Here is a 13,164-nt window from a genome sequence, read left to right as displayed (position 1 = left end):
AGTCATATGCTTAAACTAAAAAAAAAAAAAAAAAAAAAAAAAAAGGGTTGGGTTTTACATGGTTTTGGCAGTGTACACCAGACTTTACCTTTGCTTTTAAAGATCAAGAATTTAACAGACACACCATGAAACATGGTGCTAGATAATGTCCTACTCCCATCACTGTAATGATATCACATACTGGACACACAAAAAGCTGTAGCTAGCGGCCATGTTGTTCGGGAATCTTACGTCAGCCATTACAGTCTTGGCTAACAGTTACACATTTCAGTGGAAATCTGAACCCCCTCCCCTTCTCCCTTATTTCCAAGAATTCATAGGCTTAAAGTGGTTGTAAACCCTGTACAACCACTTGTACCTACAGGTAAGCCTATATTAAGTCTTTCCTGTAGGTGCTGAAAATATCTTCTAAACCTGCACGGTTTAGGAGATATTTACAATATACGCTTGCGCCCTCGTCATTGGCACATGTGCACTTTAAAAAGGACACGATTGTGCCGTTTCTAAAGGGATCGTGCCGTGACCGGCGGCTCCCACGTGCATTCACGAGAGTGAAGTCATTTGACTCCAGCCAGTCACAAAGCCGGAGTCCGCGGCCCCGAAAGGAAGAGGGCTGAAGATGGATGTCCCAACCCCCTTGATCTCAGAGAAGGAGATTCCAAGATAGTGGTCAGTTTTCCTTTACCATCAAAGCAGGAACATCTGCCAAGTTTAAGAACAGATTACCCAGCTCATTGATCAAACTCTGATCAACCCTCGGACATTAATTGCAAGTATTCTTCCCCCTCAATTCTACCTTATTTCTTTGTGGCTGTATATTGTCTTTATCTCTTTGAACATATTTTTCTGTAGATATTTCATTTGCACCAATTTTGACCTTTTCATTATTAAACCTTTATTTTGAAAAGTGTTAACCTTGTCCCTAAGGCTCTTAATGCAAGCTATAAATTAACCCGTCTCTTGAAAAGCGCTACTGTCTGAAATAAGGCCACTGAGCAAACCTGTCTGTGGTGGCAGTGTGACTTACAGACAATTGTTCTAAAATCATAACTGGTATTGCTAAATTGATGGGAGTTCTGACCCTCCCGTATCAAAGGTCATGGTGGTACTTAAAGGTTTAATTGCGTAATTAGCCCAGTGACAATCTCTCTCAGGCTGCTGACACCTAGATTGTGGTCCCGCAAGCTGGGAAATCTTTGTGCCGGGTGCAGCCGAGTGTGGTATTGTTACGTAAGTGGTGTGAGACTGACTGGTCCTCCATTAGGAGTGAGGAGGGCAGGGGCCTGATAACCACGTTTGTCACAATCACTAGTTTGAATTATCCCCTGAAGCTGAACTTTAGCCAAAACTGCTTTTTAGTTTTGGAGAATCAAGAGGTCGGCACCTTTGTCAAATTTTTTATTGTCATCTGCATCCCTGTTGAGATAGCGACCCTCACTTCTTTTCCTAGGGCCAAGATCAAAAAGATAGGAAAATAGCTCCAATTGAAACAAAGACAGCAAAACACAACAATTCAATGGAATGGAGGAAAGTTAAAAACTTGGTTAGGCTTTTACTTTAATCTGTGCCTCCCTGCCTTGGTAAAGCCAGTTCTAATTTGATCATAATCCTGGTGGAACAGGAATATAAATAAGGGGGCATCTAAAGAAAAAAATGAATGAAAAGTTATAAATCTTCCTAGTTCTATTACAAAAGAAAACAAAAAAGTTATGGCTGGAGCTGGGAATAAAGTTTAAAAAGAGTAATGGAGAGATAAAGTAGAATGCCTAATAAAATCCCCAGAACTGATCCACACAGAAATGACAGCTAGGATATGTATACCTCAATGACACAGACTTCGGGTTCTATGCCATCTTCATCCACAGGAATCAAAGCCTGCCGCATCACCCATTCTTGGATGGCATCTGTGATGTGAGGGACAACTGGAAACAACAATAACCGATTATCATCCATCGTTCAATTTTTAATATACAATTTATTCAACAAAGAATGCTGTTCTAGCAATTCATAGGTGTCACCATAAGTGAAAGTCCTGGACAGCATTCTAAAAAGGTAAATATCTTAGAACACTCCCTAGATGTACAGCTTTCAGATTTCCCACTGTCTAATGCATAGTATATTCAAATTATGCCAGTGTCACAATGCTGCTGACTATAGAAGGTAACTGGCTGATACTCAATAACATGCCACTCCATTCAGTAGATCAGTTCTGGTATATCTTTGACAACATCAGCTGCACTACACGCACAGCAACCTTGTATATTGGTCAAACCTCACCTTGTACAGTTTTCCCAAGGTAGTCTCCTCTTCTCTCCTTGTTAATAACAGACTGATAAATCTTTCCTGTTGTTAGGTTGTTGTCCTTTGTTAATCGTATATCCAGAAAACGTTCATAATTGCCAAGATCTAAATCTACTTCACCTCCATCATCCAGTACGAAAACTTCACCTAAATACAAATAATATTTAGTAATAACTAATAAAAAGTGTTCTAGAGATCACACAACTATGACAAGGACAAATGTCAACTTTGGTCAACAACCAGCAAAGTTAAAAAGTAAAAATAAACAGATGACCGAAAGGAGAATTTTAAAAAGGAAAGGGGTAATTAACCACTTTAATACAGGGCACTTTTCCCCCTTCCTGCCCAGGCCAATTTTCAGCCTTCAGTGCTGTCGCAATTTAAATTACAATTTTGCGGTCATGCAACGCTGTACCCAAACAGAATTTTTACTATTTTGTTCCCATAAATAGAGCTTTGGTGGCATTTGATCACCACTGAGATTTTTATTTTTTACTAAACACATAAAAAAAACAAACAAAAAAAAACACACACACACACATATATATATATATATACATACATATACACACACACATATATATATATATATATATATATATATATATATATATATATATATATATATATATATATATATATATATATATATATATATATATATATATATATATATATAAGCTTATCCTGCTGGTCATCATAGGACGTCCAGTCAGGATGACTTAACCACTTTGCGCACATCATTTTGCTATATGGCGGGCGGGAAGTTGTTAAGAACGAGAAAAGAGAAGCACATGACAAAAGGGCATGCGTCTAGTGCTGTTACCAACATACAGTTAGTATTTGTTTACTTTATGAGGTTTGTGCATTAAGGCTTATTTTAACTGTCAATTAGGAGCCTTAGATGTACATTAATTGTAGGTCTTGGTTAGAGGTCGACCGATATGGGTTTTTCTCTGGCCGATGCCGATATTTAGAAATCGCGGTGGCCGATTCTGATATGTGATGCCGATTTTTTTTGGGCCGATATATTTGGCCGATTTTTTTTTTTTTTTTTTTCCCTTCATCTCATAAAATCTAACAGTTAGACCCCTTTCACACTGGGGCGTTTTTCAGGCGCTTTTGGGCTAAAAAGAGCGCCTGTAAAGTGCCTGTAAAACAGCTCCCCTGCAGTCTCAGTGTGATATCCTGAGTGCTTTCATACTGAGGCGATGCACTGGCAGGATGTAAAAAAAAAGTCCTGCAAACGGCATCTTTGGAGCGGTGTATACCACCACTCCTGCCCATTGAAATGAATGCGCACCGCTGCCGAAGCGCCTGCAAAGCGGCGCTTCAAGGGCGCATTTAACCCCTTCCTCAGCCGCTAGCTGGGTTATAAGCGCCCCGCTAGCAGCCGAATAGTGCCTCTAAAATGACGGTAAAGCGCCGCTAAAACTAGCAGCGTTTTACCATCAACGCATGCCCGCTCCAGTGTGAAAGCAACCTTAAGTGATAAGTGATACAGAAAATTGTTTACATTTAAACATTAAACAAAACAAACCTCCAATCAGTTCACTTGTATGTATAATTTAGAAAAAAAAAAAAAAAACTATCTTAAATATTAAATACACAAAAACAGGTAATCAAAACTTTTGGACGAAAAAAAAAAATGGGCTAACTTTACTGCTTAGTTTTTTTTTTTAAATTCATTACTGAATTGCGTTTGAAAGACCGCTGCGCAAATACCGCGTGACATAAAATATTGCAACAACCGCTATTTTATTCCCCAGGGTCTCTGCTAAAAAAATTATATATATATAATGTTTGGGGGTTCTAAGTGATTTTCTAGCAGAAAATACTGGATTTTTACCTGTAAGCAACAAGTGTCAGAAAATATTTAGTCTTTAAATGGTTAAACTGAGAATTCCTACACGGAGTTCAGTCTATTGATAAAAAAGAACTTGAAGAGATACAATGTATCTTATCAGACTTGGCAGGCTGCCCAGAGGAGGAGAGAAGATAACGTTCAGGCAACTTGCATTGACTCTATTACAGAAGTCGTTTGCAAGTCATGGCTGAAGTTACAATCGGCCTTTTTTATCAGCACAATCGGCCAATGCCAAAACCCCAAATATCGGCCGGCCGATATATCGGTCGACCTCTAGTCTTGGTGCAGGTTCTGGCATCCATGGACAACATGGAGAACATTTAGAATATTGCTTTCTCCCATGGAAAAATTGCAATCACGCTGTGCCTTTTGAAGAGCCTTCCAACGGTGATCACTGTACAAATTACCAAAGAGCATATACACATACTTGGAAAACACACACTGGCAAAGTTCTAACAACTTTTAGTATAGGCAGCCACACCTACGGCTTCCTAGCACAACCAGCCAGCATAACACATAGGAAACAGGACTACATTTTTAATTTCAAAAGGACACGCCGCACATTTAAAAACACAGAGTTGTCTTTTGTTGGCAAGACTGACAATCATGCACAAAAAGCTGTTCTACATACCGTGCTCATAAGGAGAAAAAGTTCCAGCATCAATATTGATATATGGATCAATCTTGATAGAGGTGACATGCAAGTTACTAGATTTCAGGATTGTCCCAACACTGCTTGCAATGATTCCCTTTCCAATACCGGAGATTACACCACCTGTCACCAAGATATACTTCATTTTGCCTGGGAATATGAGGAAAATAATAATAAAGTTGGTTAATGATTTTAATTATGTATTTAAGGACAGAATCCCTGAAATATTTTACCCAAGACCCCTTTCCAGGTGTTTTAGCGCTAAAAATAGCACCTCTCTCAAGCCACCCCAGTGTGAAAGCCCGAATGCTTTTACACTGGAGCGGTGCACTTGCAGGACGGGAAAATTAAATCCTGCAAGCAGCATCTTTGGGGCAGTGCAGGAGCGGTGTATACACCACTCAAAAAATGTCGTGCCCATTGAAATGAATGGGTAGCACTGCCGAAACGCCTGCAAATCGCTTTGGTGGCACTGCAACACGGGCGCTTTTAACCCTTTCTTCGGCCGCTAGCGGGGTTTAAAAGTGCTGGGCATAAACCAGAGTGTACTGATTCCACTCAGCACCAAGGCATTCACTGCTTCGTCTACAGCAGTGGTCTCCAAACTCCCTTTGCTTGCCTTTATCCACAGTTACATAGTAGGCGATGCTGAATAAAGAGACCAGTCCATCCAGTTCGACCTGTGTGGGTGTGGAAAAATTATTTCCCATATCTCTGTATACTGTGTTCACTAAGATGCCGATCCAAGAGCTTTTTGAAACTATCAATACTTCCCGCTGACAGCACAGATTATGTAAAGGAGTTCCACACCCTTACCGCCCTGACAGTGAAAAACCACTAACGCAGTTTAAGGTTGAACAGCTTCTCCTCCAATTTCATCGAGTGGCAGCATATTTTCTTACACTCCCTGAAACTGAATCGGTTTTTCCTATGCTAGATTCACAATTAGGATTTTGTACATTGCCATCATATCACCTCTGAAGTGTCTCTTCTCCAGGGAGAAGTTTAATATTTGTAGTCGTTCCATGTAACTGAGGTCCTCCAGTCCCTTAATAACCTTGTTGCCCTTCTCTTGACTCTCTCCAGTTCCAGCACATCCAGCCCTTGGGGCACCATTTCTCCCACCGACACCAACCACAGGGGAACTATCCCTCTCACCAAAACCAACCATGGGGCACGATCCCTCTCACTGACACAAATGATGGGGCACTATTCCTCTCATTGATACCAATAATGGGGGCATTGTTACTGACGCCAGGACATTTTCTCCTCCTACTTGCCCCTCTAATGTCTGAAGGATAATAAACGGGCCCTTTTTTAACCACTTGCCGACCGCCTAACACAGATCTACTGCGGCAGAATGGCATGGGCAGGCAAAATCCCGTACCTGGTACGTGATCTGCCTCCCGCAGGCAGGGGCAGGACCCCCGCTGCCCGAGGCGGTCGGCATCGTTAGGGGAGCGATCCAGGCTGAGGGGGAGACCACTAATTTGTGGCCACTCCCTCGCGATCGCTCCCAACGAATGAGAACCTACCTCTACTGCTGTATAGTAAACAGCGGCAGTGGAAGTGATGTCATCTCTCCTCGGGTCGGTATTTTCCGTTCCGGCGCCGAGGAGAGAAGACATCTGAGTAAGTGCACAAACACAACACTTACAGTAAAACACACTAGGCACACATTTCACCCCCCATCGCCCCCTGATCACCCCCCCCCCCATCACAGTGTTATTAGGGTACCCCCCTATCAAAGTTTTAACCCCTTGATCACCCCCCGTCGCCAGTGTCACTAAGCGATCGTTTTTCTGATCGCTGTATTGGTGTCATTGGTGATGCTAGTTAGGGAGATAAGTATTTAGGTTCGCCATCAGTGTTTTATAGCGTCAGGGACCCCCGTATACTACCTAATAAAGGTTTTAACCCCTTGATTGCCCCCTAGTTAACCCTTTCACCAGTGATCACCGTATAACTGTTACAGGTGACGCTGGTTAGTTAGTTTATTTTTTATAGTGTCAGGGCACCCGCCGTTTATTACCTAAAAAAGGTTTAGCCCCCGATTGCCCAGCAGTGATATAAGTTAGGTTTTAGGGTCAGATAGGGTCTGCGTAGCCCCAGGCAGCATCAGATTAGTGCCAGTAACGCTAACACCCACGCACCATACACCTCCTTTAGTGGTATAGTATCTGAACGGATCAATATCTGATCTGATCTATACTAGCGTCCCCAGCAGTTTTGGGTTCCCAAAAACGCAGTGTTAGCAGGATCAGCCCAGATACCTGCTAGCACCTGCGTTTTGCCCCTCCGCCCGGCCTGGCCCAGCCCACCCAAGTGCAGTATCGATCGATGTCAATTACAAAACACTAAACGCATAACTGCAGCATTCGCAGAGTCAAGCCTGATCCCTGCGATCGCTACCAGTTTTTTTGGTAGTGAACTGTCAAGCACCAGCGGCCTAGTACACCCCGGTCGTAGACAAACCAGCACTGCAGTAACACTTGGTGACGTGGCGAGTCCCATAAGTGCAGTTCAAGCTGGTGAGGTGGCAAGCACAAGCAGTGTCCCGCTGCCACCAAGAAGAAGACAAACACAGGCCGTTGTGCCCATAATGCCCTTCCTGCTGCATTCGCCAATCCTAATTGGGAACCCACCACTTCTGCAGCACCCGTACTTCCCCCATTCACATCCCCAACCAAATGCAGTCGGCTGCATGAGAGGCATTTTCTTTATGTCCTCCCGAGTACCCCTACCCAACGAACCCCCCCAAAAAAAGATGTTGTGTCTGCAGCAAGCGCGGATATAGGCGTGACACCCGCTATTATTGTCCCTCCTGTCTTGACAATCCTGGTCTTTGCATTGGTGAATGTTTTGAACGTTACCGTGCACTAGTTGAGTATTAGCGTAGGGTACAGCATTGCACAGACTAGGTACACTTTCACAGGGTCTCCCAAGATGCCATCGCATTTTGAGAGACCCGAACCTGGAACCTTTTACAGTTACAAAAAAAAAAAAAAGTGTAACACAAAAAAATATATAAAATAAGAAAAACAAAAATAGTTGTCGTTTTATTGTTCTCTCTCTCTCTATTGTTCTGCTCTTTTTTACTGTATTCTATTCTGCAATGTTTTATTGTTATTATATTTTATCATGTTTGTTTTTCAGGTACGCAATTTTTTTATACTTTACTGTTTTATTTTTAACCTTTTTTTGTCTTTTGGTACGCCATTCAGCTGCAGCGCGGATTTATTTATCTTGACAGCAACAGCGTTTGCTCCCACGATACATAAAGCCGTGAGTCCAGCGCTGTCGGAGGTGATATATGCCGAAGCATGGGGGCAGCAGGGGCGGAGGAGCGATTTGCTCCTAACTTTTGGGGCGGATGCCCCCATGCTTCGGCATCTATAAATGGTGCATGTATGCCCATCATTAGAAGTGGGTGGATGAAGGGAGGTATTCTAATGGTGGGCATACCCACCGATCAATCTCTTTTGTTCGTTCAGCCCACAGGCTGCATGAAAAAAAAAAAAAAAAAAAAGAAGATTACAATATATGACCAACAAGGACCAGCAACGTCCTGGTATGTTGCTGGACTTTGAGTGGTTATACCAGAATGATGCCTGCAGGTTTAGGTATCATCTTGGCACCATTCTTTTCAGCCAGCGGTCAGCTTTCATGTAAAAGCAATCCTAGCGGCTAATTAGCCTCTAGACTGCTTTTACAAGCAGTGGGAGGGAATGTCCCCCCCACCCACCGTCTTCCTTGTTTTTGTCTGGCTCTCCTGTCCCAACAGGGAACCTGAGAATGCAGCTGGTGGTTCCGCCAGCTAAACAGAGTTGATGAGAGACCAGACTGGCTCCAATCATCTCTATGGCCTAAGAAACCGGAAGCTACCACCATTTCATGACTTAGATTTCGCCGGATGTAAACAGAGCCATTGGGAAATTGGGAAAGCATTTTATCACACTGATATTGGTGTGCTCAGATGCTTTGAGGGCAAAGGAGAGATCTAGGGTCTAATAGACCCCATTTTTTTCAAAAAAAGAGTACCTGTCACTACCTATTGCTATCATAGGGGATATTTACATTCCCTGACATAATAAAAACGATAAAAAAAAAAAAAAAAGTAAGGAACAGTTTAAAAATAAGATAAAAAAGAAAAAAAAAATAAAGAAAAAAGAAAAAAAAAAAAAAAAAAAAAAAAAGCACCCCTGTCCTCCCTGCTCTCGTGCAAAGGCGAACGCAAGCGTTGGTCTGGTGTCAAATGTAAACAGCAATTGCACCATGCATGTGAGGCATCACCGCAAAGGTCAGATCGAGGGAAGTAATTTTAGCAGTAGACCTCCTCTGTAAATCTAAAGTGGTAACCTGTAAAGGCTTTTAAAAAATGTATGTAGTTTGTTGCCACTGTACGTTTGTGCGCAATTTTAAAGCATGTCATGTTTGGTATCCATGTACTCGGCCTAAGATCATCTTTTTTATTTCAGCAAACATTTGGGCAATATAGTGTGTTTTAGTGCATTAAAATTTTAAAAAGTGTGTTTTTTCCCAAATAAATGCGTTTGAAAAATCGCTGCGCAAATACTGTGTGAAAAAAAAAAATTAAACACCCACCATTTTAATCTGTAGGGCTTTTGCTTTAAAAAAAATGTATAATGTTTGGGGGTTCAAAGTAATTTTCTTGCAAAAAAAAAAATTTTTTTATGTAAACAAATAGTGTCAGAAAGGGCTTTGTCTTCAAGTGGTTAGAAGAGTGGGTGATGTGTGACATAAGCTTCTAAATGTTGTGCATAAAATGCCAGGACAGTTCAAACCCCCCCCAAATTACCCCATTTTGGAAAGTAGACCCCCCAAGCTATTTGCTGAGAGGCATGTCGAGTCCATGGAATATTTTATATTGCGACACAAGTTGCGGGAAAGAGAAATTTTTTTTTTTTTTTTTTGCACAAAGTTGTCACTAAATGATATATTGCTCAAACATGCCATGGGAATATGTGAAATTACACCCCAAAATACATTCTGTTGCTTCTCCTGAGTACAGGGATACCACATGTGTGAGACTTTTTGGGAGCCTAGCCGCGTACGGGACCTCAAAAACCAAGCACCGCCTTCAGGGTTTCTAAGGGTGTAAATTTTTGATTTCACTCCTCACTGCCTATCACAGTTTCGGAGGCCATGGAATGCCCAGATGGCACAACCCCCACCCCCAATTGACCCCATTTTGGAAAGTAGACACCCCAAGCTATTTGCTGAGAGGTATGGTGAGTATTCTGCAGACCTTGCTTTTTGTCACAAAGTTTTCAAAATTGGAAAAAAAAAAAACAAACAAACACATTTTTCTTTTCTTTCTTCATTTTCAAAAACAGATGAGAGCTGCAAAATACTCACCATGCCTCTCAGCAAATAGCTTGGGGTGTCTACTTTCCAAAATGGGGTCATTTGGGGGGGGGGGGGGTTGTGCCATCTTGGAATTTTATGGCCTTCGAAACTGTGATAGGTAGCGAGGAGTGAAATCAAAAATTTACAAAAAAAAAATTTACGCCCTTAGAAATCCTGAAGGCGGTGATTGGTTTTCGGGGCCCCGTACGCGGCTAGGCTCCCAAAAAGTCCCACACATGTGGTATCCCCGTACTCAGGAGAAGCAGCAGAATGTATTTTGGGGTGTAATTCCACATATGCCCATGTTATGTTTGAGCAATATATCATTTAGTGACAACTTTGTGCAAAAAAAAAAAAAAAAGGGTTGTCATTTTCCCGCAACTTGTGGCAAAATATAAAATAGTCCATGGACTCAACATGCCCCTGGGGTGTCTACTTTCCAAAATGGGGTCATTGTTGAACTGTCCTGGCATTTTATGGCCTTCAAAACTGTGATTGGTAGTGAGGAGTGAAATCAAAAATTACGCCCTTAGGAATCCTGAAGGCAGTGCTTGGTTTTCGGGGCCCCGTACGCGACTAGGCTCCCAAAAAGTCCCACACATGGTATCCCTGTACTCAGGAGAAGCAGCTAAATGTATTTTGGGGTGCAATTCCACATATGCCTATGGCCCGTGTGAGCAATATATCATTTAGTGACAACTTTTTGTATTTTTTTTTTTGTCATTATTCAATGACTTAGGACAAAAAAAAAAAAAAAAAAAATTAGTATTCAAGGGGCTCAACATGCCTCTCAGCAATTTCCTTGGGGTGTCCACTTTCAAAAATGGGGTCATTTGGGGGGGGCTTTGTACTGCCCTGCCATTTTAGCACCTCAAGAAATGAGATAAATTCCAGAAAATGTACCCTAGTTTGTAGACGCTATAACTTTTGCGCAAACCAATAAATATACGCTTATTGACATTTTTTTTACCAAAGACGTGGGGCTGAATACATTTTGGACTAAATGTATGACTAAAATTGAGATTATTGGATTTTTTTTATAACAAAAAGTAGAAAATATCATTTTTTTCCCAAAATTTTTGGTCTTTTTCCGTTTATAGCGCAAAAAATAAAAACCGCAGGAGGTGATCAAATAACATCAAAAGAAAGCTCTATTTGTGGGAAGAAAAGGACGCAAATTTCGTTTGGGTACAGCATTGCATGACCGCACAATTAGCAGTTAAAGCGACGCAGTGCCAAATTGTAAAAAGTGCTCTGGTCAGGAAGGGGGTAAATCCTTCCGGGGCTGAAGTAGTTAAAGGGGTTGTAAAGGTAAAAATTTTTTCACCTTAATGCATTCTATGCATTAAGGTGAAAAAACTTTTGACAGTACCGCCGCCCCCAGGCCCCCCGTTTTACTTACCTGACGCCTCGAATCTTCGCTCCTCGTCCTCGTCAGCTTCATTGCAGCTCAGCCTGGTCGCTGATTGGCTGCAGTGGATGGATTGAAAGCAGCGCAGCCATTGGCTCGCGCTGCTGTCAATCACATCCGATGACGCGGCGCGCTGGGGGGCGGGGCCGAGTGATACAGCGAGCGGCTATAGCCGCCGGCTGTATCACGGGAGCGCGCCCGCAAGCACTCACCACCGTGCGAGGGAGCTCGCATGAAGGTGGTAAATGCTTGCGGGGAGGCGCTGAAACAGCTGCCGAGGGACCCCAGAAGACCAGGTTCGGGGCCACTCTGTGCAGAACGAGCTGCACAGTGAAGGTAAGTATAACATGTTTGTTATTTAAAAAAAAATAAAATAAATAACTTTACAACCCCTTTAAGAAAGTGTGGAGACCCCTGGTCTAGAGAAGAGAAATCTGACCAGGTTCTGGAATGCTTCCAGCTGTGGAACCCCCCCCTTCTGGGTCTAGGTCTTTTTGGCTAAATAAGTCTGCCTGCCAATAGTCCATTTATGACAGGTACTTCTGAAACCCCATCAATGTACACAGTGCTTTACATACAGCATCTTACAAAAGTGAGTACATTTTCACATTTCTGTAAATATATCTTCATGTGACAACACTGAATAAATGACACTTTGCTACAATGGAAAGTAGTGAGTGTACAGCTCGTTTAACAGTGTAAATTTGCTGTCCACTCAAAATAACTCAACACACAGTCATTAAAGTGGTTGTAAAGGTTTTTTCTTAAAAAAAAAAAAAAAAAAAGTCATTGTGACCGTCGCTGTGCAGTTGGTTTTGCAGAGTTGCCTGGGGGTCCCTCCGTGGCGCTCCTAGCTCTTCCTCTTCTTGAGTGCCCCATCGGAGAAGCACTCTCCTTCATGGACACCCGTTCGGGCGCGCTCCAATGTCCTGCTGCTGCGACTGTAGACATAACAGGACTCAGCTCTGCCCCCCATCATTGGATTTGATTGTCAGCAGTGGGAGCCAACGGCTGCGCTGCTATCAATCAGGATACGAGACACCGGCCGGAGCTGGTGTGCTCATTCCCATGCTGGGAATTATGGGGCTCAGGTAAGTATAAGGGGGGCTCAGGGGCGCTGCTGTAAAGGAGGTTTTTCACCGTAATGGATTAAGGTGAAAAACGGTGAGGGTTTACTACCTCATTAATGTCTCAACCGCTGCCAACAAAAGTGAGTACACCCCTAAGTGAAAATGTCCAAATTGGGCCCAATTAGCCATTTTCCCTCCCCTGTGTCATGTGACTCGTTAGTGTTACAAGGTCTCAGGTGTGAATGGGGAGCAGATGTGTTAAATTTGGTGTTATCGCTCTCACTCTCTCATACTGGTCACTGGAAGTTCAACATGGGACCTCATGGCAAAGAGATTTGTTGCTCTACATAAAGATGGCCTAGGCTATAAGAAGATTGCCAAGACCCTGAAAACTGAGCTGCAGCACAGTGGCCAAGACCATACAGTGGTTTAACAGGACAGGTTCCACTCAGAACAGGCCTCGTCATTTCTAAATCTATTCCTAAACAGCCAT

General features: G+C 42.6%; 1 protein-coding gene across 1 annotated transcript in view; it reads right to left on the bottom strand.

The window, feature by feature from the left end:
• CTPS1 (CTP synthase 1) overlaps positions 1 to 13,164 on the bottom strand; it is a 60,243-nt gene that overhangs the window by 46,508 nt on the left and 571 nt on the right. The window contains exons 2-4 of the mRNA XM_073616216.1: positions 4,800 to 4,970; positions 2,278 to 2,448; positions 1,822 to 1,922 (exon numbers count right to left, since the gene is read on the bottom strand). Of these exons, the coding sequence (XP_073472317.1) occupies positions 1,822 to 1,922; positions 2,278 to 2,448; positions 4,800 to 4,965 (438 nt within the window). The 5' untranslated portion in view covers positions 4,966 to 4,970. The remainder of the gene's footprint in view (positions 1 to 1,821; positions 1,923 to 2,277; positions 2,449 to 4,799; positions 4,971 to 13,164) is intronic.

This window comes from Aquarana catesbeiana, linkage group LG02 (assembly GCF_042186555.1).
Source record: "Aquarana catesbeiana isolate 2022-GZ linkage group LG02, ASM4218655v1, whole genome shotgun sequence".
NCBI classification, from domain to species: Eukaryota; Metazoa; Chordata; class Amphibia; order Anura; family Ranidae; genus Aquarana; species Aquarana catesbeiana.
This window is presented reverse-complemented; position numbering and strand designations above follow the sequence as displayed.